Below are 26,476 nucleotides of genomic sequence, written 5' to 3'. Positions count from 1 at the left end.
CGAGGGGCTGCAGATGAAAATGAAGGAAGTGTCAGTAAACAGGCATGCAAACACAGGTTTGAACCAGGACTGGAACTTCACAACAGAAAACAAATCATGTCTCGTGAGAGTAAGTCTCAAGATGGCTTCATTCATAAGGGTCCAAAGCTACCAGCAACGCAAGCCTGGTCCCACTCGGGAAACCCTTGCAGAGTTTACACCAAGCTCGGGTTCTGAGCTGTTGTCAGATCGTCAACGCGAGACGAACGGAGGAAGGGACACTTGTACACACAAAGCCACCATGCGGGGCCAAGGTATGCAGAGGTTAGAGGCCAAGATAAATCGTGAAGAGGGTCGTCCCAAGTGGAGCACAGCACCGCGAGAATCACCAGCAGGGCTGCTGGATTTCATGACCCCTGCAACCCAGCAGTGGGGCTTCGGTTTCGGCACGATTCCCGCCACGGCGAAAGTACACAAGCCGGGCCGGACTGCACTGTCCAGACGTCAGGCCGCTCGGGATGAGATGCGATGCAAGCCGCGACTCCAGAGGTCGACCACCCTGTGCTGGCTGCCCCGAGAGATGCTGCGGAGGGACAGAAAGACGTCAAATGGGGCAAGGCACTACACTGCAAGGACGGGGAGACGGCGGCGCCATGCCCATTCGACGGTTACCGAACCATTCATTGTCTACGATCGATACGGCCATTGCAACCCTGCCCGTCCCTTCGGAGAGTCCCGACACACTGCAAAGACGAGCAGGACAGGACACACATACCCAAACCACGACCCGGCCTCGCGCCCCGCGGGGGTCCTCGCTGCCGTCCCCGTTCCCGCACGCGACATCCCGCGGTCCGGGGCCGCGTCGCGGGCCGTCGGCGTCAAGGATCACCGCAGACAGGACGCGATTCAATCGGCGAAGGAGACGACGACGGGCAAGGAAGCAATGAACGAAGCGGGCAGACCGGCTTCACGACCTGACCCAGCACAGCGCCACCCAGCACCGCGAGACCCCGGGGCTGCAGCTGCAGCTGCACTGAGGCGCTGTTGCCAAAGTGTCTCCATGCGCAGGGAAAAACAAAAACAGCGTCTGCTTTTCGTAGAAGGCGCCGCTCTGTACCAACGCGAGAAAATTAAAAGCACCACTGAGAAAAGAGTAAAGTGCGCTTCGGGGTGATCACAATTGTGTTTAGAACGTTGAATTCTTTTTTTGACTGATTTTATCAATTTTATAGGCTCACACATTGGTGTGTTTCAACATTAAGTTACGGTACGATACTTCTTGTGTTGGTGGTGGTGTACGGCAGCCATTAACGCGTCAGCAGGTGAGGCTGTCGGTTTGTTTTTCTCCGAATGTTGTAGTTAAATCGCAGTCTTCTGGATAGGTAAGCGTCAAATTCCGTTTCTTGTGCAGTGCCAGTCACATTCCTTGCTTCAAAATTCCATGCCCTCCCGAAATTGCATTGGTTCTTGTCCCTTGATTTCCTTTCCCGGTCCTTTGTTGGTTAGTTTGCACTTTCTTAGGGCCAGTTATTTTGACCTTTTTCGGTTCCAAATAAGTACTCTGGGCGTTGGAATTCTATGTAGAGCCCCCTTTCGCTTAATGAAATAGTCACTCGAGGAACTGTCCTTCGCATTGCGCTGTTTCAACACAACTCACTGACTCAATATGTTTCTCTGCAGGGTAGGAACAATCATGTCAGACTCGGAGAGCAATTATTCTGGGAGCAATAGAGGCAGTGGCTCGGAGGACGAGGGCCAGAACCATGCTAGCGATGATGATCGCGCGTCAGTCAGGTCAGTATTTGTCATTATTTCGGTTCCGGTTCCGACTGGCACCTTTTGACTGCCGACATGCATGTAATAATGTTGTTCCGTTCAGATCGAGATCAAGATCTCGCTCAAGATCCCGATCCAGATCAGTTGGACGTTCTGCATCCCGATCCCCTTCCAGATCAAGATCTAGAAGCCGCTCCCGCTCAAGGTCTGGTTCTAGGTCGAGAAGTGGCTCTCCGGCTGGATCAGATGCGTAAGTCACTACAGAAGACTGTTTATTAGTTGCACATTTAACCATATACTACTAAATTACGCCTAAGTATTCACTTTCTATTATTTCAGTTCTGATGTCAGACCCATGAAGCGTAAAAGGAGGTAAACTACATAACAATTCATTAAATCATCCATTCTTGACGGAGTTTAAACCTTGAAGCTAATTCTTGTTTTGTATGCCTAGACGTTCGGGCTCAGGAGAAGAAGAAGTTGAAGATGAACAGGAACCAGAGGGGGAGGATCTGGGCTCTGATGTGAGTTTTCTTTTCAGGCACCGAACTTCTGTGAAGAACGTTTCTTTTCATTTATTCACTTCTTGTTTTTGTAGGAGTATGATGAAGAAGAAGAGGATGACGAAGAAGATGACCGCAGAAGAAGTAAGAAGAAGAAAAATGACCGATTTGGAGGTTTTATTATTGATGAAGCCGAAGTAGACGATGAAGTTGAGGATGAAGATGAATGGGAAGATGGGGCCCAAGAGATTGGCATTGTTGGTAATGAAGTGGATGAGTTGGGGCCAACTGCTCGGGAAATTGAAGGCAAAAGAAGAGGAACTAACCTCTGGGAGTAAGAACCACTCTCTAATGTGTCACTGTCTAATATGTCTATCATAGTCTTACTCTAACAATTGCATTTATGTTTTGATCTGAACAGCTCGCACAGGGAAGATGAAATCGAAGAATACCTACGCAGAAAATATGCTGATGAGTCTGTTCCCGCCCATCATTTTGGCGATGGTGGAGAGGAGATGTCTAATGAAATTACTCAGCAAACCCTTCTTCCTGGCGTCAAGTAAGTTCAGTTGTTCAATTTTTAAAGTAGCAATGTAATACTTTCTGCTGTAATTTCAGATCAAAATCTAAGAAAGAACGGATATAACATGTTATTTTTAACTTTTAATTTTCAGAGATCCAAACTTATGGATGGTCAAGTGTAGGTTGGGCGAAGAAAAGGCCACAGCACTTCTCCTTATGCGAAAGTGGATCACCTACCAGTCCAGTAATGAGCCCCTGCAGATCAAATCAGTTGTTGCTCCAGAGGGTGTGAAGGGCTATATTTATATTGAAGCCTACAAGCAGCCTCATGTCAAGGCGGCCATTACAAATGTCAGCAACTTGCGTATGGGCATATGGAAGCAGCAAATGGTCCCCATTAAGGAAATGACTGATGTATTACGTGTAGCAAAGGAACAGACTGGTTTACGCTCCAAGCAGTGGGTCCGCCTCAAAAGAGGAATCTACAGGGATGATATTGCTCAAGTGGATTATGTTGACCTTGCTCAAAACCAAGTTCATTTGAAACTTTTACCCCGCATTGACTACACTCGCCTTAGGGGTGCCCTTCGTACTACTCAAAATGACAATGATAAAAAGAAGAAGAAGAAGCGCCCAGCTGCAAAGCCCTTTGACCCGGAGGCCATTCGTGCCATTGGTGGCGAAGTTACTAGTGATGGAGACTTCCTTATTTTTGAAGGAAACCGTTATTCCAGAAAAGGATTTTTGTATAAAAATTTCATCATGAGTACTATAGTATCTGAAGGTAAATTTATCCTATCTGTCTCCCTGACTCTTTTTAATCAGTATAATTTTTTCAATTGCTATTTTTGTTTTAAGTGAAATGAAAAGTTTATGCTTAACCATAAAAAATTTTCATTGACATTTTAAGGTGTGAAACCTACCCTTTCTGAATTGGAGAAGTTCGAAGAGGCTCCGGAGGGTATTGACATTGAAGTACCTACTTCAGCAGCGGGGAAAGATGACGCTGTCACCCACCAATTTTCAGCGGGAGACTATGTTGAAGTGTGCGAGGGAGAATTGATGCACTTGCAGGGAAAAATTGTGTCTATTGATGGCAATATGATTATAGTGATGCCTAAGCATGATGACCTGACAGTATGTATTTTTTCCACTCTTTCTTTTGTTTAATTTTTAATTTCATTATTTTATTTTTCAAATATATAACAAAATTTCTCTATCTCTTTTTTTTTTTCAAGGATCCACTAGAGTTCCAAGCTTCTGAATTACGGAAGTTTTTCAGGCAGGGAGACCACGTTAAAGTGCTTGGTGGAAGATATGAAGGAGACACTGGTTTGATTGTTCGTGTGGAAGATAACAGAGTTGTTCTTTTCTCTGATCTCACTATGCATGAGCTAGAAGTTTTACCTCGAGATTTGCAACTCTGCTCGGACAGAGCTACAGGTGTGGATAGCATGGGCCAGTTCCAATGGGGTGATATGGTTATGCTTGAGTAAGTTAATAAACCCTGTTTAACCTGCCAATTTAAAAATCTTGCCCGCCCATTGCTTGTATGATTTTTATGTCTTTGTTTTCTTCTCTGACAGTGCTCAGACTGTGGGTGTAATTGTTCGTTTGGAACGAGAAAACTTCCATGTCCTTAGTATGCAAGGGAAAGTTGTTGAAGCAAAGCCACAGGCATTGCACAAGCGTAAGGAAGCTAGATTTGCTGCAGCATTAGACTCTGAGCATAATCCTATCCATCGGAAAGACATTGTGAAAGTCATTGATGGACCTCACTCAGTACGTTTTCCTCATTCAATTTTTTGTCTTTTTATTTCTTGCTTTTGGCTTATGTCCTGTAACCAAAGGAAAACTAAATATTCAATGTTGATCATTTTACAGGGACGGGATGGCGAAATCAAACACATTTACCGTAACTTTGCCTTTTTGCACTCACGAACCTACCTGGACAATGGTGGTATTTTTGTGTGCAAAGCTAGGCATCTGCTCTTGGCCGGAGGAAGCAAAGTGTGTTGTTGTCATCTTTTTATGACTTTTTGAGTGCTTAAAATGGTTTTGCCTTAAATACTTATGTCCTTTTCAGAATGTATCTGCAATGGGAGCAACTGGTATGGGATCCAGCAACTTTGGCGTCATTATGTCACCGCGCATTTCCTCCCCCATGCACCCTGGGGGAGGCCGAGGCGGACAGACTCCTTCGCGGTCTGGGGGTGGAGGGCGTGGTGGTGGCAGGGGCGGCCACAATGTCAGGCGTGACAGAGATATCATTGGATCGACCATCAAGATCACTGGAGGCCCATTCAAAGGTACGTCATTAAATTTTAAAAATATATTGGGTGCAGTGTCATTATCTTGTTCCAGTTTGCTTTTTTGTTTTCCTATAAATTGACCACCCCTAACTTAAATTTTTGTTTACAGGCAATGTTGGTATGGTTAAAGATGCAACTGAAGTCACAGCTCGAGTTGAGCTCCATTCATCTTGTCAAACAATCTCTGTGGACCGCTCACATATTGCTGCTGTGGGTCAGCCCTCAAAGGTACTGCTTATCTGTATTTTTATTCCTAATTTTGACTTTTTTAAATGAATGGGGGTTTGACTAAACTTTCCAATGTCGTCACAGGATGGATCCTTCTCTACCTATGCCCGTACTCCATCCTATGGATCAGGGCAAACACCCATGTACCGCGAGGGCAACAAAACTCCTCTCCATGGGTCACAGACTCCTATGTACGAAGGTAATTTTCGCCACCATATCTTTATTCCTCCAACTTTCTAAATTTTCAACGAATTTTTTACAGTTTGGACATTGTTAAAATGTTTTCAACATAACTAACTGTCTTGTTTTTGTTCCAGTGGGCAACCGTACACCTCATTACAGCAGTATGACTCCCTCTCACGATGGCTCTCGAACTCCTGGTCAAAGTGGAGCCTGGGATCCCACAATCACCAACACACCTGCACATCGCGCTGGAGATTTGGATGCTTATTCATTAGATGAAGCATCACCCTCACCTGGTTACAATCCGAGTAAGTTTCTGTGAAGTAATTCATTAGATTAATGCTTCAACCCCCAAAAATTATACTCTATTATGTTTCGGTTTCAGACACTCCAAGCTACCAGGCTGGTGGACCTTACACTCCACAAACTCCAGGGACTATGTATGGTTCCGGATCAGAGCAGTCATACTCCCCGTCACCCTTCCAACCATCACCTAGCCCAACAGGTTATCAAGGTAAAATCACCCTCTACCTTCACCAAAACTGGCTTGCTGTCACATTTTCTATTCTATTATTTCTGTTTGCTTTTGTGTATGTCAAATGTATCGTCTTCTAAAAACGCCATAGGAGGCTGGTGTTTTTTCTCGTCAATTTTCAATCTGCCAACTTGTCGTTTCTGTGTTTGGCAGGGTCCGGCTCGACGTACGGGGCCACGCCCAGCCCTACCGGGTACACGCCGTCGCCGTCCGCGGCGGGCCCTTACGGCACGCCGTCGCCCATCGGCGGCTACAGCCCCATGACGCCGAGCGGCAGCGGCGCCGCCTCACCCTACGCGCCCTACACGCCCGGCGCCGCCGTGGACGCGCCGCCGCTGCAGGAGTGGTGCACCACGGACATCGAGGTCCGCATCCGCGACACGCACGACGACGCCGGCCTCTGCGGCCAGACCGGAGTCATCAGAGGAATATCGGTGAGTCGTCGTCGCCGCCGTTCGCGTGCTTGCCCCACTGCTGCACTGTGGGCGAGAAGACCGGCGCAGGCGGCCAAAACTCTGGACGCGCTAAATAGGACCCGAACCGAACGTGTGACCCCACCAATGGATTGCTCTCCGAACGAGGGATTCACTGGTGGGGTCACACGTTCGGTTCGAGTCCTATTTAGCGACTCTGGAGCTCAAAACGCGTCTAGAGCTTTGGCCACCTCCACCGTGCTGTGCTCCTGCCGGACTTCGGGTAACGGTGCGTTTTTGTTTTCTCTTGCAGGGAGGACAGTGTGCCGTCTTTTTACCGGACGAGGACCGCACGGTCAACATTCTGCAGGAGCACCTGGAGCCGGTGGTGCCGCAGCAGGGTGACCAGGTCAAGGTGATCCTGGGCGAGGACCGAGAGTCGATGGGACAGTTGCTGTCCATCGACAACCAGGAGGGAGTCGTGGAGCTGCACGCCGGAGAAGTCAAAATGTTGCAGCTTCGGTATCTATGCCGTTTGGGCACTAGCCACTAGAACGTTTGTCTATAAATTTGTAGGCTTTAAATAATTGAGGAGTTTGGAGGTTGTGTTGTTCCGATATGTATCAATATTTGATTTGTTCTTGTATGTATCAATATATAAATTTGCTGACGAACAAACCTTTTTTTCTCATGAGAAAATGTAGCTAAGTGAGAATAAATATTGTGTAGATAACACTATTTGTGGTTTTTTTTTTTAGAATTCCTTTTAAACCTCATGTAAAAAAACTAGTAGGGGAGGAAATTTAAAATTAAGATAGAAGAAGTATAAAATATGGAATGCCTTTATTTAATTTTGAATGCTTGGCTCTGTTTATGTAAAATAGATTTACTGATCACAAAATCAATGTACATTCTCTGATATGTGTTGTCTCATGATTAAAACTTGACTTCAGGTCACAATCTGAATAGAACTTTCCATTCTTTTCCCTATTTCCTATAATCATCATTCATTGAGTTATTGATGGTCCAGTAAAAGACATATCACAAAAATCTTGAGCATTTGGTTGTGTTTTCATTGAGCTACACATTCATTTACAAAATTAGAACCAAAGTAATCTTAGGTTTAAAAGAGTATTCCTTCAGATGCGAAAGCTTCAAAGCTTCTGCCTTTGAGATGAGTTTTCTTAAAACTGGGATGGATAGTAAATAGTTACAATGAATGAAAATAAGCTGTCCATATTAGGCTCCAGGGATCATAGAGTTGTAAACCCTCAATGCCTCTTACATGATGAAAAATGAAAATAATTACTCTAAATCGAAGGTCAAGTTGTACCTCGACTTTGATCGCTTTTCAGTGTGAGATTGGCATTTTTGCTGGAAGAACACAAAACAATACTCTGCCATCTTACACCTTACAAACAACTCGGCTGTTTCAACTACAATCACAGAAACATGATTTAGGCACTGAATTTTCATGTATCATTAGCAGAAAGAGTTACTCATACACTAAAGTCTATATACACACAAATTACTTAGTTGCTATTTGCATACTACGTATACATGAAGTTTCTACCTAGCTCTGACTGCAAAATTAAGCTATGCATTTCACCCCCATCAACATCACGAGTCACTTCAGTAGCGCAGTCTGGCGGCCAACCGGGTGGGCCCGGGAGTCGTCCCACTCGTCCAAGGCTTGGTTGTGCTCGAGGACAAACAGTCCGTCGTTCTCTCCTTCTCGACGTGAAGCAAACAGGCCGGGCGCCAGCGCCCAATTCACGCCTCATCACAGCACTGGCGGGGGGTCCGGGGGGTCGGGGCGCTCGGGGCCTCCGGGAGCGCGGGGGAGAGGGGGGGGGGGACTGGGGGGTGGACGGCTGTCACGAACGGCAGACTCTGCGCATCGCTGGGCAGGGCACGCGGAGCGGGCCGATACGCCGCAAGGGCGCAAGGGCAAGGCTTTGGCCGGATAAGGCTTTGGCGACGCGGCGAAGCGCTGTGCGCTGCATGTCTGCAGTCTGCAGCTCGGTGCTGCGGCAGCGCGGCAGCGGCCTACACGCTCGCGCCACGCCCGCGACAACAAGCAGCGCACGATGCAGCCAAGCAGCTCGTCCGCACGCCGTGCCACTGGCTTGGAGGAATCCTCCGCGTGGCGGCGTGGCGGTGGCGCCTGGCTGCGCCTGGCGGGCCCCGGAGGAGCAGGGCCTCGGTGGCGTGCCTCGCGCCACCACGACCAGGGTCTAGGGCGACTGCAGCTGCGTCTCGGCCTGCTCCAGCTGGCTGTCCCGCCGGCTCCGCCGCCGCGCTTCCTGGCCGTTGACGCCGACCTCCACGGCCTGGTACGCGTCCTTGTCCGGGTCGTCCCACTCCTGGACGTCGCCGGACGCGAAGACGAGGTAGAAGCAGGCCGTGGCGGCGTACACCGCGGCGCTGATGAAGAACACCACCCTCCAGGCGGCCTGTGTGGGCTGCAAGCGGAACAGTCTCGTGAGAAAACAGTCGGCGACATAGGTTGGCGCGGGGTGCACTGCACAGTGGGCCTGCTGGAGGCGGTCAAAATCCCGGATGCGTTTTGAGCTCACAGAGTCGCGAAATTGGGCTCGAACCGAACGTTTGACCCCACCAACGGATTGCTCTTCGAACGAGGGGTCCATTGGTGGGGTCACACGCTTTGGTCGTGTCCTGTTTGGCGACTCTGGAGCTCAAAACGCGTCTAGAGTTTCGGCCGCCTGCGCCGGTCTTCTGGCCCACTTTGCGGCGGGGGCGGCACTCACCTTGCCCTCCACGATGAAGCCGGCGATGAGCGGCGCGAGCAGGGCGAACACGTTGGCGATGCAGTTGGTGAGGCTCATGAGGATGCCGGCGAAGCGCGGCGAGATGTCCAGGTGGTTGATCCGGTAGCCGCTCATGGTGCCGCCCATGAGGCCCACGCCCATGGACAGCAGCGCGACGGTGAGGAGCGCGGAGCAGCCGGTGTACGAGGCCGCCACCAAGGACAGCGCGGGCCCGAACATGCCTGTGCAGCGGCGGGCAGGAAGTGGCGGTCAGGCTCAGGGCCGCTCGAGCCATTTGCTGGTTTTGGTAAAGACACTGTTCGAGACGGGACACTTACCGATGCTGTTGAGCAGCTTCCTGGTCCTGGTGAGCGAGACGCCCTTGTGCCACGTCATCCAGTCCGCCACCACGCTCACCACGATGGAGAAGATCCACATGGCGAGGTAGGGCAGCGCGGACAGGGTGCCGTTGTGCTTGATGCTGAAGTGCAGCACCTGCTTCATGTAGGTGGGCAGCTCCGTGAGCAGCGTCTCGTAGCCGTAGTTCTGCCCCATGTGCGCCACCAGGATGGCCCAGAAGGGCATGGACTTGAGCACCGACATCCACGGGATGGGGGGAGTCTGCGCAGGAAAACAAAGCCGATCAAAACGAGGAAGCAAAACGAGTACACAATACACATGTAGAGCGGCACGTTGCTGAAGACTGATTCCGAAAGTCGTTTTCGTCGCTCTGTGCCTCCCGCTCTCATGGGCGTTCCCTATAGGTGCGAGAGAGACAGAGCGACGTAAACGACTCTCGGAATCAGAGTACAGCCTCACCTGCTCATTCTTCTCGCCGCCCAGCGAGCCCGTGATGAACTTGCGCTCCGCGTCCCGGATGCGGGGGTGGACGTCGGGGTCCTCGTGCACCCAGATGAGGAAGGCGATGGACCAGGCGGTGCCCACGGCGCCGAACACGTAGAAGATGGAGGGCCAGCCGCCCGCGAAGCCGTACCGCGACAGCAGCCCGCTCAGCGGCAGCGAGATGACCGTCCCGAACTGCGCCCCTGCGGCACGACGCGAGCCTCAGCAGTCTGTCTCTCTCGCACCCATACGCGCCCATGAGTGCGAGAGAGACAGAGCGACGAAAGCGACTCTCGGAGTCCTGGTCACCGCCACGCCGTACATCACGCCGACGAGGGCCTCGGCCTCGGCACGGGGTAGCAACGCGAGAGCCAGCGCCGCCGAATGGGCTTCGAGCCGCGCCCCAGCGCCATGGCCCATTTATGATAGTATAGTAAATTTTGCTTGGCTTTAATCTTTTGCGGCCCGTTCAAATGTTGACGCGCGCAGTGCTGGTAAATCTTTGCCACTGATAAGGCGCGGCGTTGCCCTCGTCCCTTAATGAGGCGTCGTGGCCGGGGCCAAACCGCCCCCGCCCCGCCCCGCCCGCCCCGCCCCGCCCCGCCCCGCCCCGCCCCGCCCCGCCCGCGCCCGCCGCCGCCCGCCCCGCCCGCCCCGCCCCGCCGCCCCCCGCGCCGGGGCAGGGGGCGCACGACGGCGGTGCGCAACCTGTGCTACTTACCGGCGTACACGAAGGCGCCCAGCCTGCTGCGCTCGCTGGGCGGGATCCACTTGGCAAGCATGGCGTGCGTGCACGGCACGATGGGGCCCTGCAACACCACCAACAGGTCATGTCATCGCGGGGGCAAAAATAAGGGAATAGCGTCGCGCCTCGCGGCGGGTTGATTCCGAACAGTGGCGCCATCCCTGCCGCACCCTCACGGGGTTCCCCACGAGCGCGAGAGAGACAGAGCGACGCCCGGACCGGAATCAGGCCGGCGCGCGGTCGGCCTGCAATTTGGCGGCGCTCCGCGGTGCTCCGCCCGGCGCGGCTTGTCTCGTGCAGCACGCCGTGCAGCACGCCGTGCCTGTCTCGTCGCGGCTTGGCGGCATTTCAAGCTTCGGGCGGACAATAAAGAAGTCGGGAAACGGACGCCCGGCCCGGGGACCGGGGACCGGCCCAGCGGTTTATAATGAGCAGGAATAACGCGCGCACACAGGCGTGGCGGCCGGCCGGGCCAACTCTAGTGACCGGCCGAGCGATCGCTCTGTCTCTCTCGCACTCTTACGCAGAGAGCCATGAGAGCGACAGAGACAGAGCGACGAAGCGACTCTTCTTCTGAATCGCGCGGCAGCGGCCAGCGGCCAGCGGCGTGTGCCAGTGTGCCCTCCTCGGCCGGCCTGCCAGCGGCGGCGTGTTCATTTTCATCATTTTCATTTTCGCAGTGGCCACGACGCCCACGGCCCACGTGCTCTGTGTGGCCGCGGCCAGCACGGCCGGTCCGCCGGGGCGTTACTTTTTGAGCGTCTCCGCGTTATCTGGCGGCCTGGCGGCCCACTGCTTACGGAGGGTGACTCACGGTCGCGCCGCGGGCAGGCCGCGGGCCTCGCGGGTCGCGGGGCGCCGAGCCGAGCGTGGGCGCGGCGGGGCAGGGGGCTCAGCGAGCAGGGCCCCAAAGCCGGGCGAAGAGGCACAATGTGCTACGTTGGTACGTTCGCGCCAATGATAAAGGCGAGGCGGCGGGGCGGAGGCGGAGGGTTGCGCAAGCCGCTGCCGCTGCACCGCGAGGAAACCAGGGGCCTGCAGGCTGACTCCGAACAGTGCATCGTCGCTCTGCCTCGGCGCTGCCCCTGCCCTGTCACTGTCGAGCACACAAGGGAGACGGAGTGACGATGCGCGGTTCGGTTCGGACTCAGCCTGCAGATGCCTGACGGCCGGGGCCGCAGCGCACTATCATAATCGTACGAGTGACACACACGGACCGCACCGCTTGTGGCGGCCTGTGGCGGCAGCGACCTCTCGGAGTCATAAAGCACTCGGAGCAACACAACAACCCCCCGCCCCGCCCCGCCTTCTACGCATCCAGAGCGGGGCCCAGGCCCAGGATCGCGGGGCCGCGACGACATCGCTGTGTGCGCTGCCGGCGATGCATGTCCATGTCCACGGCCTCCACGGCCGCGGGGACAACAACACCCAGGTCGTCGACTCACCTCACCCAAGCCCTGCACGAAGCGGACGATGCTGAGGGGCAGCGTGCCCCAGCGCGCCGACACGGGCACCAGCAGGCCGAACACCGAGTTGACCAGCATGCCCACGCCCAGGAAGTACTTGGCGCCGTACCTGCGGACACGTCAAACTGCACGCTGTACTCGTGAGGGAGGGCGCCGCACCGAGCTGGTGCGTATGGTCAAGGCGCTCCGGGCAATCCACTGCGGCGGACGAGTCCCTGGCGACCCAGCAGACCGATTCCGAGAGTCGTTTCCGTCGCTCCGTCTCTCTCGCGCTCATTGCGCATTCTGGATAGGTGCGAGGGAGACAGAGCGACGAGAGCGCCGTTCGGAATCTGCCTGCTGCTGCACTGCAAGCGGCCCACCCGCGACACTCACTTCTTGGCCATGATGCCGAACGGGATCTGGGTGAGGACGTAGCCGTAGAAGAAGGAGCTGAGGATGAAGCTCTGCGTCTGCGTGTCCCACATGAACTCGCCGTCCTCCTCGGGGTCGTTGAACACCTGCGCGACACAAAGCGTATTAGAAAAAAACAGCGTCCAGAGCGAGATAAGGCAGGGCAAGTCGGGGATTGCGGTAATTGCAGTGGCGTGGCCCAGGGACGGGCCGGGCCCGCCCTGCCCACCGGCCCTGGCCCCGTGCCGGGGCGCTGGCCTTCCCTAGAAACAGGGGATGAAACCGCGGCCTGAGTCTGTGTGCGTGTGTATGTGTGTGTATGTGTTTGGGTGACTTTGTCCCGGACTATTTATACCGGCGAATGTAGACTCGGGGAGGGGGGAGGGGGCACCGAAACGAAGGGGCGGGGGCTGCGGGGGCTGAGACACCGAGCCAAGGCAGGAGCGCGAGGACGAGGACGAGGACGTGGCGGAGGGGGTCAAGGGGGCCACCTTGTTGTGGAAGCCTCGCCCTTCGCCTCGCCCTTCGCTTCGGCCGCCGCGCCTCGCGAACCGGGGACCCCTGAGCGCTTCCTCATCGGCCTCCCCTTGCGCCTCATTTCTTTGCCGCTTCATTGTCATCCGCTCCGAGTCGGGCCACCATCCTCAGCCCGCACCGCACCGCACCGCGCCGAACTCGCGGACGACGGGGCCGACCGTCCCGGCAGGTGTCGCCAGGACCGCCAGCGCCGCGGCCGTCGCGTCGGCGCGCTGGTGCGGGGGCTGGCAGGATCAGCGACCTCGGAATAAAAACACGCGGCGAAAAGGAAACGCACCTAGGGAGAGCGGCGGGGCGGGGCGGGGCGGCGCGGGTGCGACTCGCGCCGCTCTGCGCCCGCTTGGCGGCAACAGAAATAGGTTAGTGGCCCCGAGGACAGGCAGGAGTGCCCCCCGTGGGGCGTGGGGCCCTCGGCGGGGCCTCCGTCGTGTGCGTTCCAAGATGTGACGCGACGCGACGGCCCAGAATACATTGCGTCTGTCTGTGTAACAGCATCGCTGCGGCGCCGCGGCGCTGCGTCCGTCTGGCATGCGGCCGGGACACGCGCCACGGCAGCCACGGCAGCCGAGTCGGTGCGAGCAGCTTCGCGCTCCTCCCACTGGCCGAGTGAACGCCCTGAGCGCGAGCACAGAGCGCGAAGCTAGTTGGATCAGCAGCGGCCAATGCCCTCAGCACGCGCAGGGAACGGCTTCGAGCCGCCATTAGTGGGAGGCTGGTCCGTTTCCAAGTTTGGGTAGTTTGCGCATCCGGCCGCGACCGCGCGCACTGCTCGTCCCTCATCCCTGCCCGGGCATGCCACCCATGCAACCGCTGCAGCGAGCACGCTCGCGGCGTCACAATTTATTTAGCGTAATTAAGTCGTTGGGGACGTTCTCTTCTTCCCCTGAACACAGATTCCGAGAGTCGTTTTCGTCGCTCTGTCTCTCTCGCACTCGTCCCGTAAAGGGGCGAGAGAGACAGAGCGACGAGGACGCCTGCCGGAATCGGTCTGCCGGCTTCCTTACCGCGCTGGCGTTGGCGCTGCCCACGGCGCCGCACTCCTCGTCCACGGCCTCCTCGGCCTTCGGCAGGGCCGTCTGGTTCACCATGGCCACGATGGCCACCGACATGTTGGTCCGCATGACGTAGGCGTTGGCCATGCCCAGGAACAGCATGAGGGTGAGGAAGTGCCGCGCGCCGGTCCATCCTGCAAAGACAAGGGGCACGTTAACGACTCGCAAACGAGGAGCAGAAGGAGGAGGGACTGTGTTTGTGAGGCAGCAGTAACTACGGACAGGTTGCCGAGCGAGTGGCTTCGCTGGCGGGGTGGGGTGGGGCCATCGGGGCCCATTGCGACAAAGCGGGCGAACATCAAAGGAGCCGCTCGTTCATACGTGTACGTGATGCCCGGCGATGCCAGAAAATGAGTATTGGAACCTCGCGTCCCGCCCCGCCCCGCCCCGCCTCGCTGCTGGGCGAGGACCCTACTCAATTACGATGGAAATACCTCATGCAAAGTCGTCTGCTTTCGTGTCATGGACCCGGAGCAAGCTGTTCAAACAGGAGAACTGACTAACTACGGCGCGGGCGACTACGTTCCGCGCGCAACCCGGCACGCTGCGCACCTCTCACCCCCCTGCTCGCCTTCTCGCCTTGAAATGAGCGCCGCCCTGTTTGCCAAGGGCTCGGGCGATTGGCCGCACTCGGCGCGCCACTCGGCAGTCGAGCCTCGGCGCCGCTTATCCGTAATCTCGAAGCGACAATCGAGAATAACACAACGGCCGGCCTATCACCTGGACCCCGAGTGCGAAGCGGAGCGCGGAGCGGCACTGATAAACGGGGAGCATTCTTCCGGCTGCCCGGGCAGCGCAGGTACCCGCCGAGGTCTCGTCCAAGCTCGTCCGAGGCCCTGTTCAACGCCCTGTCCGAGGACCTGTCCAATGCCCTGTCCGAGGCCCGTCCGAGGCCCTGTCCAAGGCCCTGTCCGAGGACCTCTCCGAGGCCTTCGACGTTCTGCCCGAGGCCTTCGACACTCTGTCCTAGGCCCAGTGCGAGGCCACGCGAGGTGGTCGGGGTATCAGGCATGCAGTTCGGATTACGCCGTTCGCTGTTTAGCTTTCATCTCTCGGAGTGGCGGTGCGGTCCCTGGCCGCCCTCGGCTGGCGTGGCCAAGGAGGCGGAGAGCTTGGGCTTGGCGGGCTTGGCCACGACGGGGATGCGGCGCCAGCCCCGGCCGTCGCCGGCCCCCCGCCGCCTCGCCGCCGCCGCTTGTAACCAGGTCGCTGGTTGTTGTGCTCTCCAGCCTAGGCCTGGTTATCAGGAACGAACTAACACGGCAAAGCCTATTTACGGCGAAGACGTGACTCAGAACGCCTCTCTGGGGCGGAGGCGGGGCGGAGGCGGGGCGGAGCGACGGACTAGCGCAGCGGGGCGTGGCGGCGCAGCTTGGCCTGCACTGCGCAGTGCCACGCTAGGCCCACCCGGGGGACTCATTTCGCACAGTCGTTCTCTCTCGCACATCGACGGGACGTCCCATGAGTGCAAGCGGGACAGAGCGACGAAACGACTCCGGAATCGGCCGACTTCCCCGTGATCCCCCCTACAGTGTCGTGTCGGGGCACTCAACGCCGCTTCCTCTGCCTGCCGCTGTTTGTTTACAAACAGTGCAGGTGCGCGACAACCGTCAAGCCGGCGCCGAGCGCGCCGAGCGACAGGCTACTTTGCAACTGGAACTTCTCTCGTCGCGCAGCGCTACCGCCTCTCTCGCACTCATGGGGCGTGCCGAAGGGCGTGCCGTATGGGTGCGAGAGAGACGGAGCGGCACGGCCTGTCCTGGAAGAACGCACACCCACACTGTCAAAACTTGTAGTCACTTGTGACAAAAACGTGGAGGATATTTTCATCACTTTCAAATAATGACAATCTCATCACAAATTGCTGACATTTTCATCAAAGCTCCTATACTTATTGCATGGGCATAACAACAATGTCAAGGAAAATTAGCCTTGAAATTTTCATTATTTAAATTTTTACAGTGCAGAGCACCCAGTTCGCTCAGCAAGTGCGCAGTACGGCACGGCAACCGGTCGGTGAGTCTGGGATGGGCTGGGACTGGCGACTGGGGACGGGGGACTGGGGATCGACGCCCGGACAGTGGATGTTCCCAGAAAAAGATTGTGGACGGCCGAGCGCCCGACGCACAAATAAATGGCAGCGCAAACGACGCGGTGTGCACGCGAGGCGAGTCGTGTTTCTGCGCGAGTGTGTGTACGTGTATGAGTGCGTGTATGGGCGTGGGTGTGGTCGCCGCAACTCCATAACCGAGTTCATGGAAAGGCGAGCTAGCGCGTCGCTGCGGTGCGGTGCTGACTCGACGTCGTCGGCGTCGGCAGAGCGAAGAGCGCCTGCAGCCTGCAGGGTAGGCCGCCACGCCGCGCGGCGCTGCAGCCGCGGCGAGCGGGTGTGCCCACCCTCCGGGCGCTCCGCAGTCCGCGGTCCTCGGCCCGCACCGCGAGCCGCGAAACGAAGAACCGCGCGCCGAGTCGAGCGTGCGGCGTGAGGGGGTAGTTGGAGGCAGTGGAGTCGTGTGGTTTAACGGCGTGCTGGCACCGCTGGGCGTGGCGGTGGCACAGCGGCACGGCGGCGCCAAGGCCAGTCCAGAGGGCGGGCCGCGTGGCCGCGTGGCCGCGTGCTCGGCCGGGTGCGAGGGTCACGTCATGGCGCCCTTGTCGTGCTCGCGTGCCGTGCGCGCGTGCCGCGGTGCGCGGACGGCCGGGACGGCGGGGACGGAGTCCGCCGGGCTCTCCGGGGCGGCGGCGGGGGCGGCGGGCTTGATGACTGAGCATGTCGACGCTGCACCGGCGGCCAAAACACGGGCGTGTTTTTGCGAGGCTCGGTGCTCGGTGCGGCGTTCGGTGGTGCCAAGCCGGCGGCCGGACCCTGGCCAAGCCCGGGCAGGCCCTCAGGCCGGCAGGCCGCCCCGGCCAGCCCCCACGCAGCCGCCACTAATTCGTTTCAGTAGTCGCACTGTCTCCGTCTCTGGCATTGTCTCTGCCTTGTGCAACGGCCGGCCAGCGAGCCGCCAGCCGCCAGGCGACTTGATTGCGAGGATAAGAATCGGCGGCCACTTTGGCGAGCGAAGCAACGAGCCTCGGACAGATTGGGCCGCGCCGTAATGAAACGAGGATGCCGCCCGCCGCCCTCTCTCCGTCTCTCTCGCACCCACGCGCAGCCCCCACGCGGCCCCGCGAGTGCGAGAGAGACGGAGCGATGCAGCTCGCGGGGCGTTGCACGTGTTACGTAACGCTTCCGGCGCCCGCCGTCCTAATCACGGCAATTGGATTGAAGGAAGGAATGAATGAACGCGTTCCGCAGCAGGCCGCTGTCTCTCTCGCACTCAAGGGGCGCCTCGCAGGACTCGTAGGGGTGCGAGCGAGACAGCGGCCTGGACCACCGAGTGAAACACGCGAGGCTGGGCCGCCAGTCGTCACGCCACTGCTAGCGCGGCGCGGACTCTTTGCCTGTCCACTTCCGTGTGTCCGTCCAGCAACAAATTCGGTGCTTCAAGTTGTTTGCAAGTCGGCGAGCCATCCGCCACCCCACCGGCAGACTGAGTCACTTCGTCTCTCTCGCACTCTTGGGGCGTCCCGAACAGGTGCGAGAGAGACAGAGCGACGAAAACGACTCTCGGAATCGGTCTGCGGCCGCGACCGCCGCGACCAGACGGCGCCTCCGTGCCGCCACCCTGACCGTTCCTCGTTCTCGGCGTTCCTCCCCCTTGCCGGCCGTGCCCGTGCGTGCCGTGCCGCCATATGGCGCTGGCCTCGGCCTCGGACTCGGCCTCCGATATACATTCCCCGGCGGCGCTCTGAACGGCCCGCAATTCAGCTAAGTGCAAGTGCAGGGGACCGATTCTGAGGGCCGTTTCCGTCGCTCTGTCTCTCTCGCACTCATGGGGCGTGCCGTAAGCGTGCGAGAGAGAGACGGAGCGACGAAAACGACGACTCTCGGAATCAGTCTGCTGCGCCGCCCTGCCGGAATCCGAGTCGGCCGTCCGTCTTTGTCGCCGTTTTATTTCAAAACCGGCATGGCGGCCGGGACGGAGTTTGCGGGGGCCGCCGAGCCGTGCGCCGCGGACACGTCTCCTGCGCGAACCACCCCCTCCCCTCCCCCCTCCCCCGGGGACTCGAGGGGGTCACCTATACATTTCATAAACACCCTCCGTCGCGCATGTGGGACTTTACGACGCAATGAAGAGCGTCGCGCTGCAGTGCAGGCCCGGCAGGCCCATCCCGAACGCCGCGCTCACTCTGTCCCTCTCGCACCCGAGGAGCGCCCCGTAGTCCCGTGGGGGTGCGAGAGAGACAGCCAGCGTGGAGAAGCAGTGCTCCGTTTCGGAATCCACCGTCGGGCCACTGTCTCCTCCGCGTCAAATTTCGTGTCGCCGTCGCCGGCAGGTTGGGCGTTTTCCACCGTACTACTACTACACTGCTCACGAGACAGAATGGCGGCGCTCGGGGAAGCGATGGGGAAGGGGGGGGGGAGGGGGCAGACAAAGACAAGGTGGGGCGCTATAAAAAGGAGCAAGTCAAAAATAAAGTGAAGCGGGCGAAGAATGCGACTGGCTAAATTGTAAAGCAATCCCCTCGTCTGGCGATGTCGCGGCCCGCCATCGCCACGCGCCCGCCGAACCTGCTGAACCCAGGGAAGGAAACCTGGGGAAACCCTGCGAACCCAGGGAACCCAGTGAACCTGACGAACCCACGACACCGGCACAGTGCGTGTGCTTGCTAGAGGGGTCGCACCTGCCGCACACACTGTCTCTGACTCACCGACACATACACATGCGCGCGCGCATACACACACATGAAAATAAAGCGTGTTTTTGTCGCTTTTCGCGCGGGAGGAGCGAAGTGTAAGTATAACGCTGGGTATTCCGCGCAGCCGGCGGGGCGGGACAGGGCGGGCGCGGCACTGCTGGGCCTGGTGGGCAACGTGCCCGACCATGAGTCTGAGTGTGTGAGTGCGTCTGTGTGTGTGTCCCTTCGAGTGTCGTGTGCATGTGTGTGTATATACATGCTGCATGTGCCCGCGGCGGAAAGTCCAAACTATTAGCCAGCCCCCTGTGTGCGCCTTGCAGGCCTTGCATCCTGTTCGTTTGATCTGCGTGATCTGCGCTGTGTGCGTCACACCGTCACATCTCAACATTTTTTATTTTCCCTCCGTCTTTTTCTTAGTATTAAAACGGCAACATGAGAAACGTGTGTAAACATCCAAAGCCTTGGGAACACTCTCAAAGACGCGCGCGCACACATACACGTTCACGTACACAGTGACACTCACTCACTCACACATACACACGTTCACTTACACAGCGACACACACACACACACAGTCACACACTTTGCACTTGCCCCTGCCCTGCTGCTCTTCATCTCCAAGGCAATGACGTGGTTAAAAAGTCAAAAGTGTGGAATGACCCCGGCACGCCCGCCCCGCCCCGCCCCGCCCCGCCCCGCCCTGCTCGACCGAGCACGTGCGACAAGGCCCCCCTCTCCTTTCCCGTCGTTTGGCAGAGACCCATCCGCGACGTGCGCTTAGTTTAGTTTTTCTTCTTGTTTTTATTACTCTTTTTAACTCTGGACACGAGGGGGCCCTTGAGGGAGGGTGCCCCCATCCACGCGGCGGCGGGGGTAGCCTTACGGTTGGGGGCCGCGCATACGTACCCCCAGACCGCCCAGACCACGTGACCTACTGGACCTACACTCTGTGAGTCCAAGGGCCAACTCTTTCCCGACCCATGTTTCGTCAAGGCTGTGTTTTATTTTTCAGTGTCCGTCCTGGCGTGGGCGGCGCGGTGGTCGCGTCTTGAACGCGTCGTGGCAGGGCGTGGCAGGGCGTGGCAGGGCGTGGCAGGGCGTGGCAGGGCGTGGCAGGGCGACCTAGTCTTGGGTAAGACACTTCACTTGCTTAGTTTCGGCCTTGGCGCGCCTTGGTTCCGAGAAGAGGCGTCGTCGGCGTCCTTTAGCCGGGCTTTACAGTGCGGCATCATCCGCGCGACGCCTTCGCCTAATCCGCGACCTGGAACCGCGCCGCGCAAATCTAGAGTCGCCGACCTGCAGCAGCAGTGTCTCTCTCGCGCGCACGGTGGGCCAGAAGATCGGCGGCGGCGGCCAAAACCCTACACGCGTTTTGAGCTCCAGAGTCGCTAAACAGGACTCGAGCCGAGCGTGTGATCCCACCAATGGATTCCTCGTTCAGAGAGCAATTCATTGGTGAGGTCACACGTTCGGTTCGAGTCCCATGTTTAGCGACTCTGGAGCTCAAAACGCGTCCGGAATTTTGACCGCCTGCACCGGTCTTCTGGCCCACTGTGGCACGGGGCGACGCGCTGAGACAGAGACTGAGCGGGTCGCAGAGGCCGCCTGATGTAATGCGTGCTCCGGACTCGACGCGACCCGGGCGGCAGAGGCGGCCTGGACTGACTGCCGCGAGCCGCGACCCGTTCCGTTCATTACGTGGAGAGGCTCGAGGCTGACGCCGAAGCGCGTCGCTCTGTCTCGCTCGCACTCCCGCAGGACGCGCCGCCAGTGCGAGCGAGACAGAGGGCGTGACACTCGGAAGCAGCCTGCTGGAGACGGCGTCTGGTTCGCGGCGGGTCGAGCGCGGCGTGGCGTGGCGTGGCGTGGCGGGCCGTTTCGCTGAGTCAGCGACGCGGTGCCCTGCCCTGCCCTGCCCTGCCCTGCCCTGCCTGCCTGCCTGCCCTGCCCTGCCCTGCCCTGCCCCGTCCCGAGCCCTAACGCTGCCGCTGGCGTGGAACCTGGCATGCCCTGCCTGCGTAACCCTGCCTGGCGCTGGCCCGGCCCTGCCCGCCGCCTGCCTACTGCCTGCCAGCGCCTTGCCTGGCCTGCCCTGCCTTGCCCTGGCCTGGCTCCGTGCCCGCCCTGCTGCCCGGCCGCCGGCCCTGCCGCCTGACGCCCTCTGCCGCCCGCTGCCCGCCAGGCTGGGCGACCGCCTGCCTGCCCTTCCCATTCCTGTCCGCCTGATGTGCCGGTTTGCGTTTTTCCTGCCGTTGCCCTCGACTCCCAAGCTGTTTCCACCGCTGTTGCCTGCGCCTCCGTCGCCTGTCTCTCCTCGCCGTCGGGGCCGAGGTAAAAGCGAGCGGGCTGACGAAACGCACTTTTGGCGCGCCGGCGGCTTCAACTGAATGAAGCAGACACTTGCATGAGCCTCCCCCGCTGTTGGGTCAGGTTGGGCTCGGCCTCGGCCCGGGCCCGGCCGCAGGGCGGCAGGTGAACACCCTCTGCGCCCGGTGCCCGAAGGTCAAGGCGATGGCGAAACGGCAGCTGGCCACAAAATTTCAAATTTCCGTCACCCAAGATGAGGGAGTTTTGGTTTTGTTTCCAAATTGTCGCGTTGTCACCTCGACTCCCAAAGCGTTTTTCCAACCAGACATATTCCGGAGAGTCCTCTCGTCGCTCTGTCTCTCTCGCACTCAGGGGCCGCTGTACTCAAAGACAGGGCGACGAAACGGCTTTTCGGCGTCGCCGGCAGGTCATTCACGAGACGAGGCGGAAACACGCGGTTGCGTCACGCCGTGTGTTGTTATCTCGCTATCTCTCTCGCGCGGCGACGACGCGAGGGACGCGACGCCCCTCGAAGCGCCAGAACCAATCGGGCGGCAATTACTTTGTGACACGATAGTCGCTTGTCTCGTTTCGTTTCGCTTCGTTTCGGGAGGGGCAAACGTGAAAAGCCACTTTCGGCACGGAGTGTACTGCTCCAGCATCCTGCCGCCATCCCGCCTCGTGACGACCGGGGCAGCAGCGCGCCGAGAGGACGCCGAGAGCACGCATCACGCGCCGGGCGAATTAGGAGCACGCGAAGCACGGCCGAGCAGCACGTGCGCGTCGTGGCGGGCAACGCGGTACTCGGAGGTCGCCGATGACCGCGTCCGAGACGACGAGGGTGACGAGGACAACGAGGATGAGGACAAGGACGAGGTCGGCGACGACGAGGACAAGGACGAGGGCGAAGACGGGGAGGACGAGGACCGGGACGAGGACGGCGACGGCCAGGACGAGGAGGACGAGGGCAGCAAGGACGCGAGGACGGCGACGAGGATGATGACAACGGTGATGGTGGCGGCGGACGAGACCGGCCACTCCTTGAGGGTGGCACGGCGTTCGGGCGGCGGGCGTGGCCGTTTTGCCTTTTGTTGTCTTTCCGGTCGATAACGGGGGCGCGGCGCGGCGCTAGTGTAGGCGCACCGGCCTGTCGCGTCGCACGTCGCAGGGCGCAGGGCCGGGCGCAGGTACCGGCATCGCCCCTGGGCGGCCAGGGCGGCCAGGGCGTGGGAGCGCGGGGAGGGCTCGCCTCGCCGCCACGGCCGGCCGCGCGGACGCGACTCGATAACGCGTCAGGCGAAGGAGAGGGGGCAGCGCGTCAGTCGGTGGACGTAGTATTGAATTTATGTAATGCGCGATGCGATGCGCGACGCGCGACGCGCCTGCTGGTGCCGTGGCATGCACGCCGGACATCCAGCTTTGGGCGTCGCGCCTCTCTGGGGAGGGGGAGGGGGAGGGGCGTCTGAAATGCAAGATTGAGGCTTGGCCCGGCGCGTCGCGGCGCGGGCCCTGGGCTGGGGTCAGACTGGTTGGATGGGACCGACAGGCGACAGGCGGTGGACGCGACGTCCACGCTGTGACTGTACGTGCCGCGGACCGCGTGGCCGTCGCCGATATCACGCGTCCGCGGCCGTGGCCGGGCGTGGCGGCGGCGTCGTGTTCAGACGCACGACGAAGGCATGGCCATGGGCATGGCGGTGACGTCCCCGAGCACCTACATGCACGACGCCCCCTCCCCCGCCTTTCGAGACACCGCGAAGAGTGGGTGACGGGGCCGCCAACGCGGACCTGTTGATCCGCCACGCAGCGCCGCCGCCCTGGGCGCCACCCCGCGCCACCCCCGCCGCCAACAACGACGGCATCAACAAGGACCCTCCCCTCCTCCCCCCACGAGCGGAGCGCCGAGCCGAGCCGGCACGGGCCGCTGGCTACGAGGCTGATGGCTCTGCATGGCGATGCGCGCCGATGATGCAGCGTGCAGTTCGGCCGCTCGGCCGCGCACCGCCAGAGTAGTCGCGGCCCGCGCCGCGCCATCCGCCGGGCCGGAAGGAACCAAACTATCGGCGAAGAGTCGCTTTGTCGCACTCATTGGCGTCGCGCCGCGTCGCGCGTCCCGCGGGGGTGCGAGAGAGACAGGGATCGCTCGGCAGGGCGCGGCAGGGCGGCTGTGACACGCGGCCACACGCGGCGACACGCGGACCAATAGGGACCAATAAGCGCGATGAATGGACGGGGCGACGGGGCCGTGAATGGAGGGCCTCTACGCGATAGGTTGGTTGCTTGGGGGCAAACGGAGGGGAACAAGAAGAAGGAGGAGAAGACCGCAACCTTGGCCGAGGCGCTGGCCGCTCGGTGCTGCTGGCCGTGCTGGCCGATAGACGTGGCGTCCTGGCTCAACTCATCGCTTATCGCCACCCACCTCCCACGCCCTTTTCCACACCGACTCCCCCCTCCCCTTCCCCCTCCCCCGCTGAGCCCCACACAGACCCGGAAGGCCGAGAAAAAGGGATCGGAACCTGCACGGCAGGCGAGGCCAAAAATAACTAACTTGGGTCCCGTCGTCCCGGCGAAGGTAACCCCGACTTCGTCTTCGGTTCGGGTTCAACTCTCAGCAGAGGCTGCCGCCGGCGCGACTTAAAGTTCCCCGCAATCACCAGCACGTTATCGGCCGTAGTAATCGCTGCTTGCCCAAGACCACTTTCTGTTGTCAAACTTTGACGCCGCTGTGGAGCCGTCGCCCCGTCCAGCCGGGCGAACGCCGCGGACGCGGTGACAAACACCAGGCCGATTCCGAGCAGGGCTTTCGCTGCTGTCTCTCTCTCTCTCGCGCGCGCGCATGGGACGTCCCGCAGGGGTTCGAGAGAGACAGAGCGACGAGAAACCTGTTCGGATTGAACCTGTCGCGGCCCGCCGGCCGGCTTCTGGAGCTGCTCCAGCTGCTCCAGCGATAGCCGCTTGTCGCGTCGCGTCGCCCGGCCGGAGGGAGGGAGATGGTGCGACCTTTGGCCGCCGTCCTTGTCTTATCTCATCGCGTCCATCGCGGAAAATAGTGAGGCGGTCAAGTCAGGGCGAACGGCACGGCGAGCACGGCGATGCACATGGCGTCCACCGCCACCAGCAGCGTGCCGCCGTGCCGTGCCGCCGTGACGGCTAGGCTGGGTGCCGGACACCACGCGGCCTTGATTCGCGACACGATAAGCGAAACGGCGGGATGGCCCGGCCGGTGTGACGGGTGGGCGCGGGGCGGCGGGTTTACTCCTCGTCGCCCACGTGTCTGCGGTCCGCCGTCGTCCGTGTTGCCGGAATGCCACGCGAGGCGTGAGGCTCAATGGGGGTCCGTCCTGGCGGCAATGATTTAATGAGGGAATTAAGCCAGGCCAGGACGGCGGCGACAGCCTCGCCGGTTCGCTCGTCACTCGCTAGCAGCTCATCCTGCGTTTCGGACACTTTCTGCGGCAGCGGGAGCTCGCTCCGCTCTGCCCCCGGCAGGGCCCCAGCCGGACTAAGCCGGACCGGGCGGGTGGGGCCCTCAAGTCCCTTAATGCTATTCGCCCTCAAGCCCTCCCGACTCTTTCTTGCCTCATTCGAGCCGGCTCGGCTCCGAGTCAACGACACACGCGCACACTCGGACGAGGCCCGGCCCGGCTCGGCCGCAGGACTTGGCTCGGCTCGTCGCGACCAGTCCCACAGCACGTCCGGAGTCCTGAGGCGAGAGAGGAGTCACCGTGAATAAAGAATGCCAGAGCCGGGCCGGGGCCGGCCGGCCGAGCCGAGCCACACACGAGCCGGGCGCGGGGGCCGGACGCGACGGGACGCGCGCAACAGGTGAACCATGGACTTACGCTGAACGCCGGCGGGGGTGCGGGCCTCGTGATCCTCGTGGACGCCGTTGACGCCGTTGCCGTTGCCGTTCGCCAACCTGGTCAAGGGCGTCGCGACGCTGTCCACGTCGATGTCCGTGTTCATGGCGACGTGGGTGGTTGCCCCGTTGAGCTCGCGCGGCGTCGTCGCCGTTCCCATGGTGACGGAGGGTGTCGCTGGCGGTGACGTCGGTGAGCCCCACTAGCGCTGCTGCCGCTGCACTGTCGTCCTCTTCCGAGTCATTGCCGGCATCACGCTCGACTCACGCCTGCTCGGTGCCGGGGCTTGGTGCGCGGGGCGGGGCGGGGCGCGGCGGGGGAGGGAGGGAGGCGCAACACCCTTATCTCTCCTTGCCTCTTGCCTCTCGCTCGCTCCGAACGCCTCCTTCTTCGGCCCGCTTGGTTCGTGTTGACTTTTGCGCCTCGGACGCCGAGGCGGCGGAGTGGGGCTCGGTGGGGCTCGGTGGACTCGTCGTGGAAGGGCAGGGCCTTGTTGCTGCCGGCGCTGCTGCGGCTGCTGCTCAGCCCGAGGCTTAGCCCCCGCCGAGCACCGCCACCGCCACCACGACGTACGCTGCCGCCATGTCTGTGGGCCTACCAGCCACCCCGACACCACAGCAAGGCAATGTGGACTCGGACGCCGGGCGTCGCGGACGTCTGGAACGCGGTGAAGTGGTGCAGCGCGACGCGACGGCGAGACGGCGAGCACTTCCAGCGGCGGGCGACGGCGAGCACGGCGACGACGGCGGCGTCTTGAGGAAGGCTAGCTTGGCACGCGTCGCGGTCGGCGTCGGGGGCACTGCGGCTCGCGTTGGCGCTTCGCTTGGCTTCGGCTTGGCCTGCGGCGGGGCCTCGACTGTCGACTCTGTCGACCGAAAGCCGAAGCGGCGAGGCGGCTCCACTCGGCTTGCTCTTGGTCCTGGCGCGTGGCTGGCGTGGCTGGCGTGGCTGGCGCGGTCCCGGCGATACCAGGCGAACCCACACTGCGCGTTGCGCGTCGTCCCAACCCAACTCCTCGGCGCCGACCCGACCACGTGTGTGAACAGCTGTGCGGTGCGGGCTGCGGGCGCGGTGGGGCGGGGCGCGCCGCCAGTGGCCCCCGGCGTGCCCCCGCAGCCCCCCGATCCGGCCGGGCCCAGCTCGAAGGGGCCCGCCGGCTGGCCGCCGACCCGCCGCCGACGCCGCAGCCCGGGTCGCTTCGGCCGCCGCGTCGCGCCACGCCGCCGTGCCGCCGCCGGCTCATCCATGGCCTTCTGGATGGCGCGTTTACGTCATTCGGGCGATAGAGGAGGCCGTGGCCGCCGA

At 60.0% G+C, this 26,476-nt stretch overlaps 2 protein-coding genes across 5 annotated transcripts; one reads left to right on the top strand and one right to left on the bottom strand.

Moving 5' to 3' along the window:
* Positions 1-1,222: 1,222 nt before the first annotated feature.
* LOC117653029 (transcription elongation factor SPT5) lies at positions 1,223-7,417 on the top strand. Of its 3 annotated transcripts, none has more exons than XM_034398366.1 (19): positions 1,223-1,361; positions 1,660-1,773; positions 1,859-2,005; positions 2,095-2,127; positions 2,210-2,279; positions 2,354-2,592; positions 2,680-2,817; positions 2,933-3,564; positions 3,691-3,917; positions 4,019-4,272; positions 4,367-4,562; positions 4,665-4,790; positions 4,867-5,089; positions 5,202-5,320; positions 5,405-5,519; positions 5,638-5,811; positions 5,889-6,017; positions 6,192-6,472; positions 6,765-7,417. In XM_034398366.1, the coding sequence occupies exons 2-19, from the start codon at positions 1,673-1,675 to the stop codon at positions 7,002-7,004; spliced, it is 3,444 nt and encodes a 1,147-aa protein (XP_034254257.1). In that variant the 5' UTR covers positions 1,223-1,361; positions 1,660-1,672; the 3' UTR covers positions 7,005-7,417. The 3 variants fall into 3 exon arrangements, with proteins under 3 accessions (XP_034254257.1, XP_034254258.1, XP_034254259.1); XM_034398367.1 differs by having other exon boundaries at positions 1,225-1,301; positions 6,765-7,004; XM_034398368.1 differs by lacking the exon at positions 1,223-1,361 and adding an exon at positions 1,407-1,480 and having other exon boundaries at positions 6,765-7,004.
* Positions 7,276-26,144, bottom strand: LOC117653030 (putative inorganic phosphate cotransporter). Of its 2 annotated transcripts, none has more exons than XM_034398370.1 (9): positions 25,154-26,144; positions 14,211-14,392; positions 12,652-12,776; positions 12,256-12,385; positions 10,787-10,874; positions 10,042-10,268; positions 9,561-9,843; positions 9,223-9,464; positions 7,276-8,916 (listed from the first exon to the last, which is right to left on the bottom strand). In XM_034398370.1, exons 1-9 carry the CDS (start codon positions 25,329-25,331, stop codon positions 8,689-8,691), a joined length of 1,683 nt encoding a protein of 560 aa, XP_034254261.1. In that variant the 5' UTR covers positions 25,332-26,144; the 3' UTR covers positions 7,276-8,688. The 2 variants fall into 2 exon arrangements, with proteins under 2 accessions (XP_034254261.1, XP_034254262.1); XM_034398371.1 differs by lacking the exon at positions 25,154-26,144 and adding an exon at positions 14,693-14,820.
* Positions 26,145-26,476: the final 332 nt, after the last annotated feature.

The sequence above is a fragment of the Thrips palmi genome, unplaced genomic scaffold (genome assembly GCF_012932325.1).
Source record: "Thrips palmi isolate BJ-2018 unplaced genomic scaffold, TpBJ-2018v1 HiC_scaffold_8, whole genome shotgun sequence".
In the NCBI taxonomy this organism is placed as follows: Eukaryota; Metazoa; Arthropoda; class Insecta; order Thysanoptera; family Thripidae; genus Thrips; species Thrips palmi.
The sequence above is the reverse complement of the archived record's forward strand: the minus strand, read 5'-3'. Positions and strand labels throughout refer to the sequence as shown.

Bases quoted from the DNA above. Each gene is read 5' to 3' on its own strand.
- LOC117653029 (XM_034398366.1), top strand. From the start codon at position 1,673: ATGTCAGACTCGGAGAGCAATTATTCTGGGAGCAATAGAGGCAGTGGC. The intron at 3,565-3,690 runs GTAAATTTATCC...TGACATTTTAAG, and splicing joins GAGTACTATAGTATCTGAAG to GTGTGAAACCTACCCTTTCT. The intron at 6,473-6,764 runs GTGAGTCGTCGT...TTTCTCTTGCAG, and splicing joins GAGTCATCAGAGGAATATCG to GGAGGACAGTGTGCCGTCTT.
- LOC117653030 (XM_034398370.1), bottom strand. From the start codon at position 25,331: ATGGGAACGGCGACGACGCCGCGCGAGCTCAACGGGGCAACCACCCAC. The intron at 14,393-25,153 runs GTAAGTCCATGG...TTGTCTTTGCAG, and splicing joins CACCCCCGCCGGCGTTCAGC to GATGGACCGGCGCGCGGCAC. The intron at 9,844-10,041 runs GTGAGGCTGTAC...TTTCCTGCGCAG, and splicing joins GCGGCGAGAAGAATGAGCAG to ACTCCCCCCATCCCGTGGAT.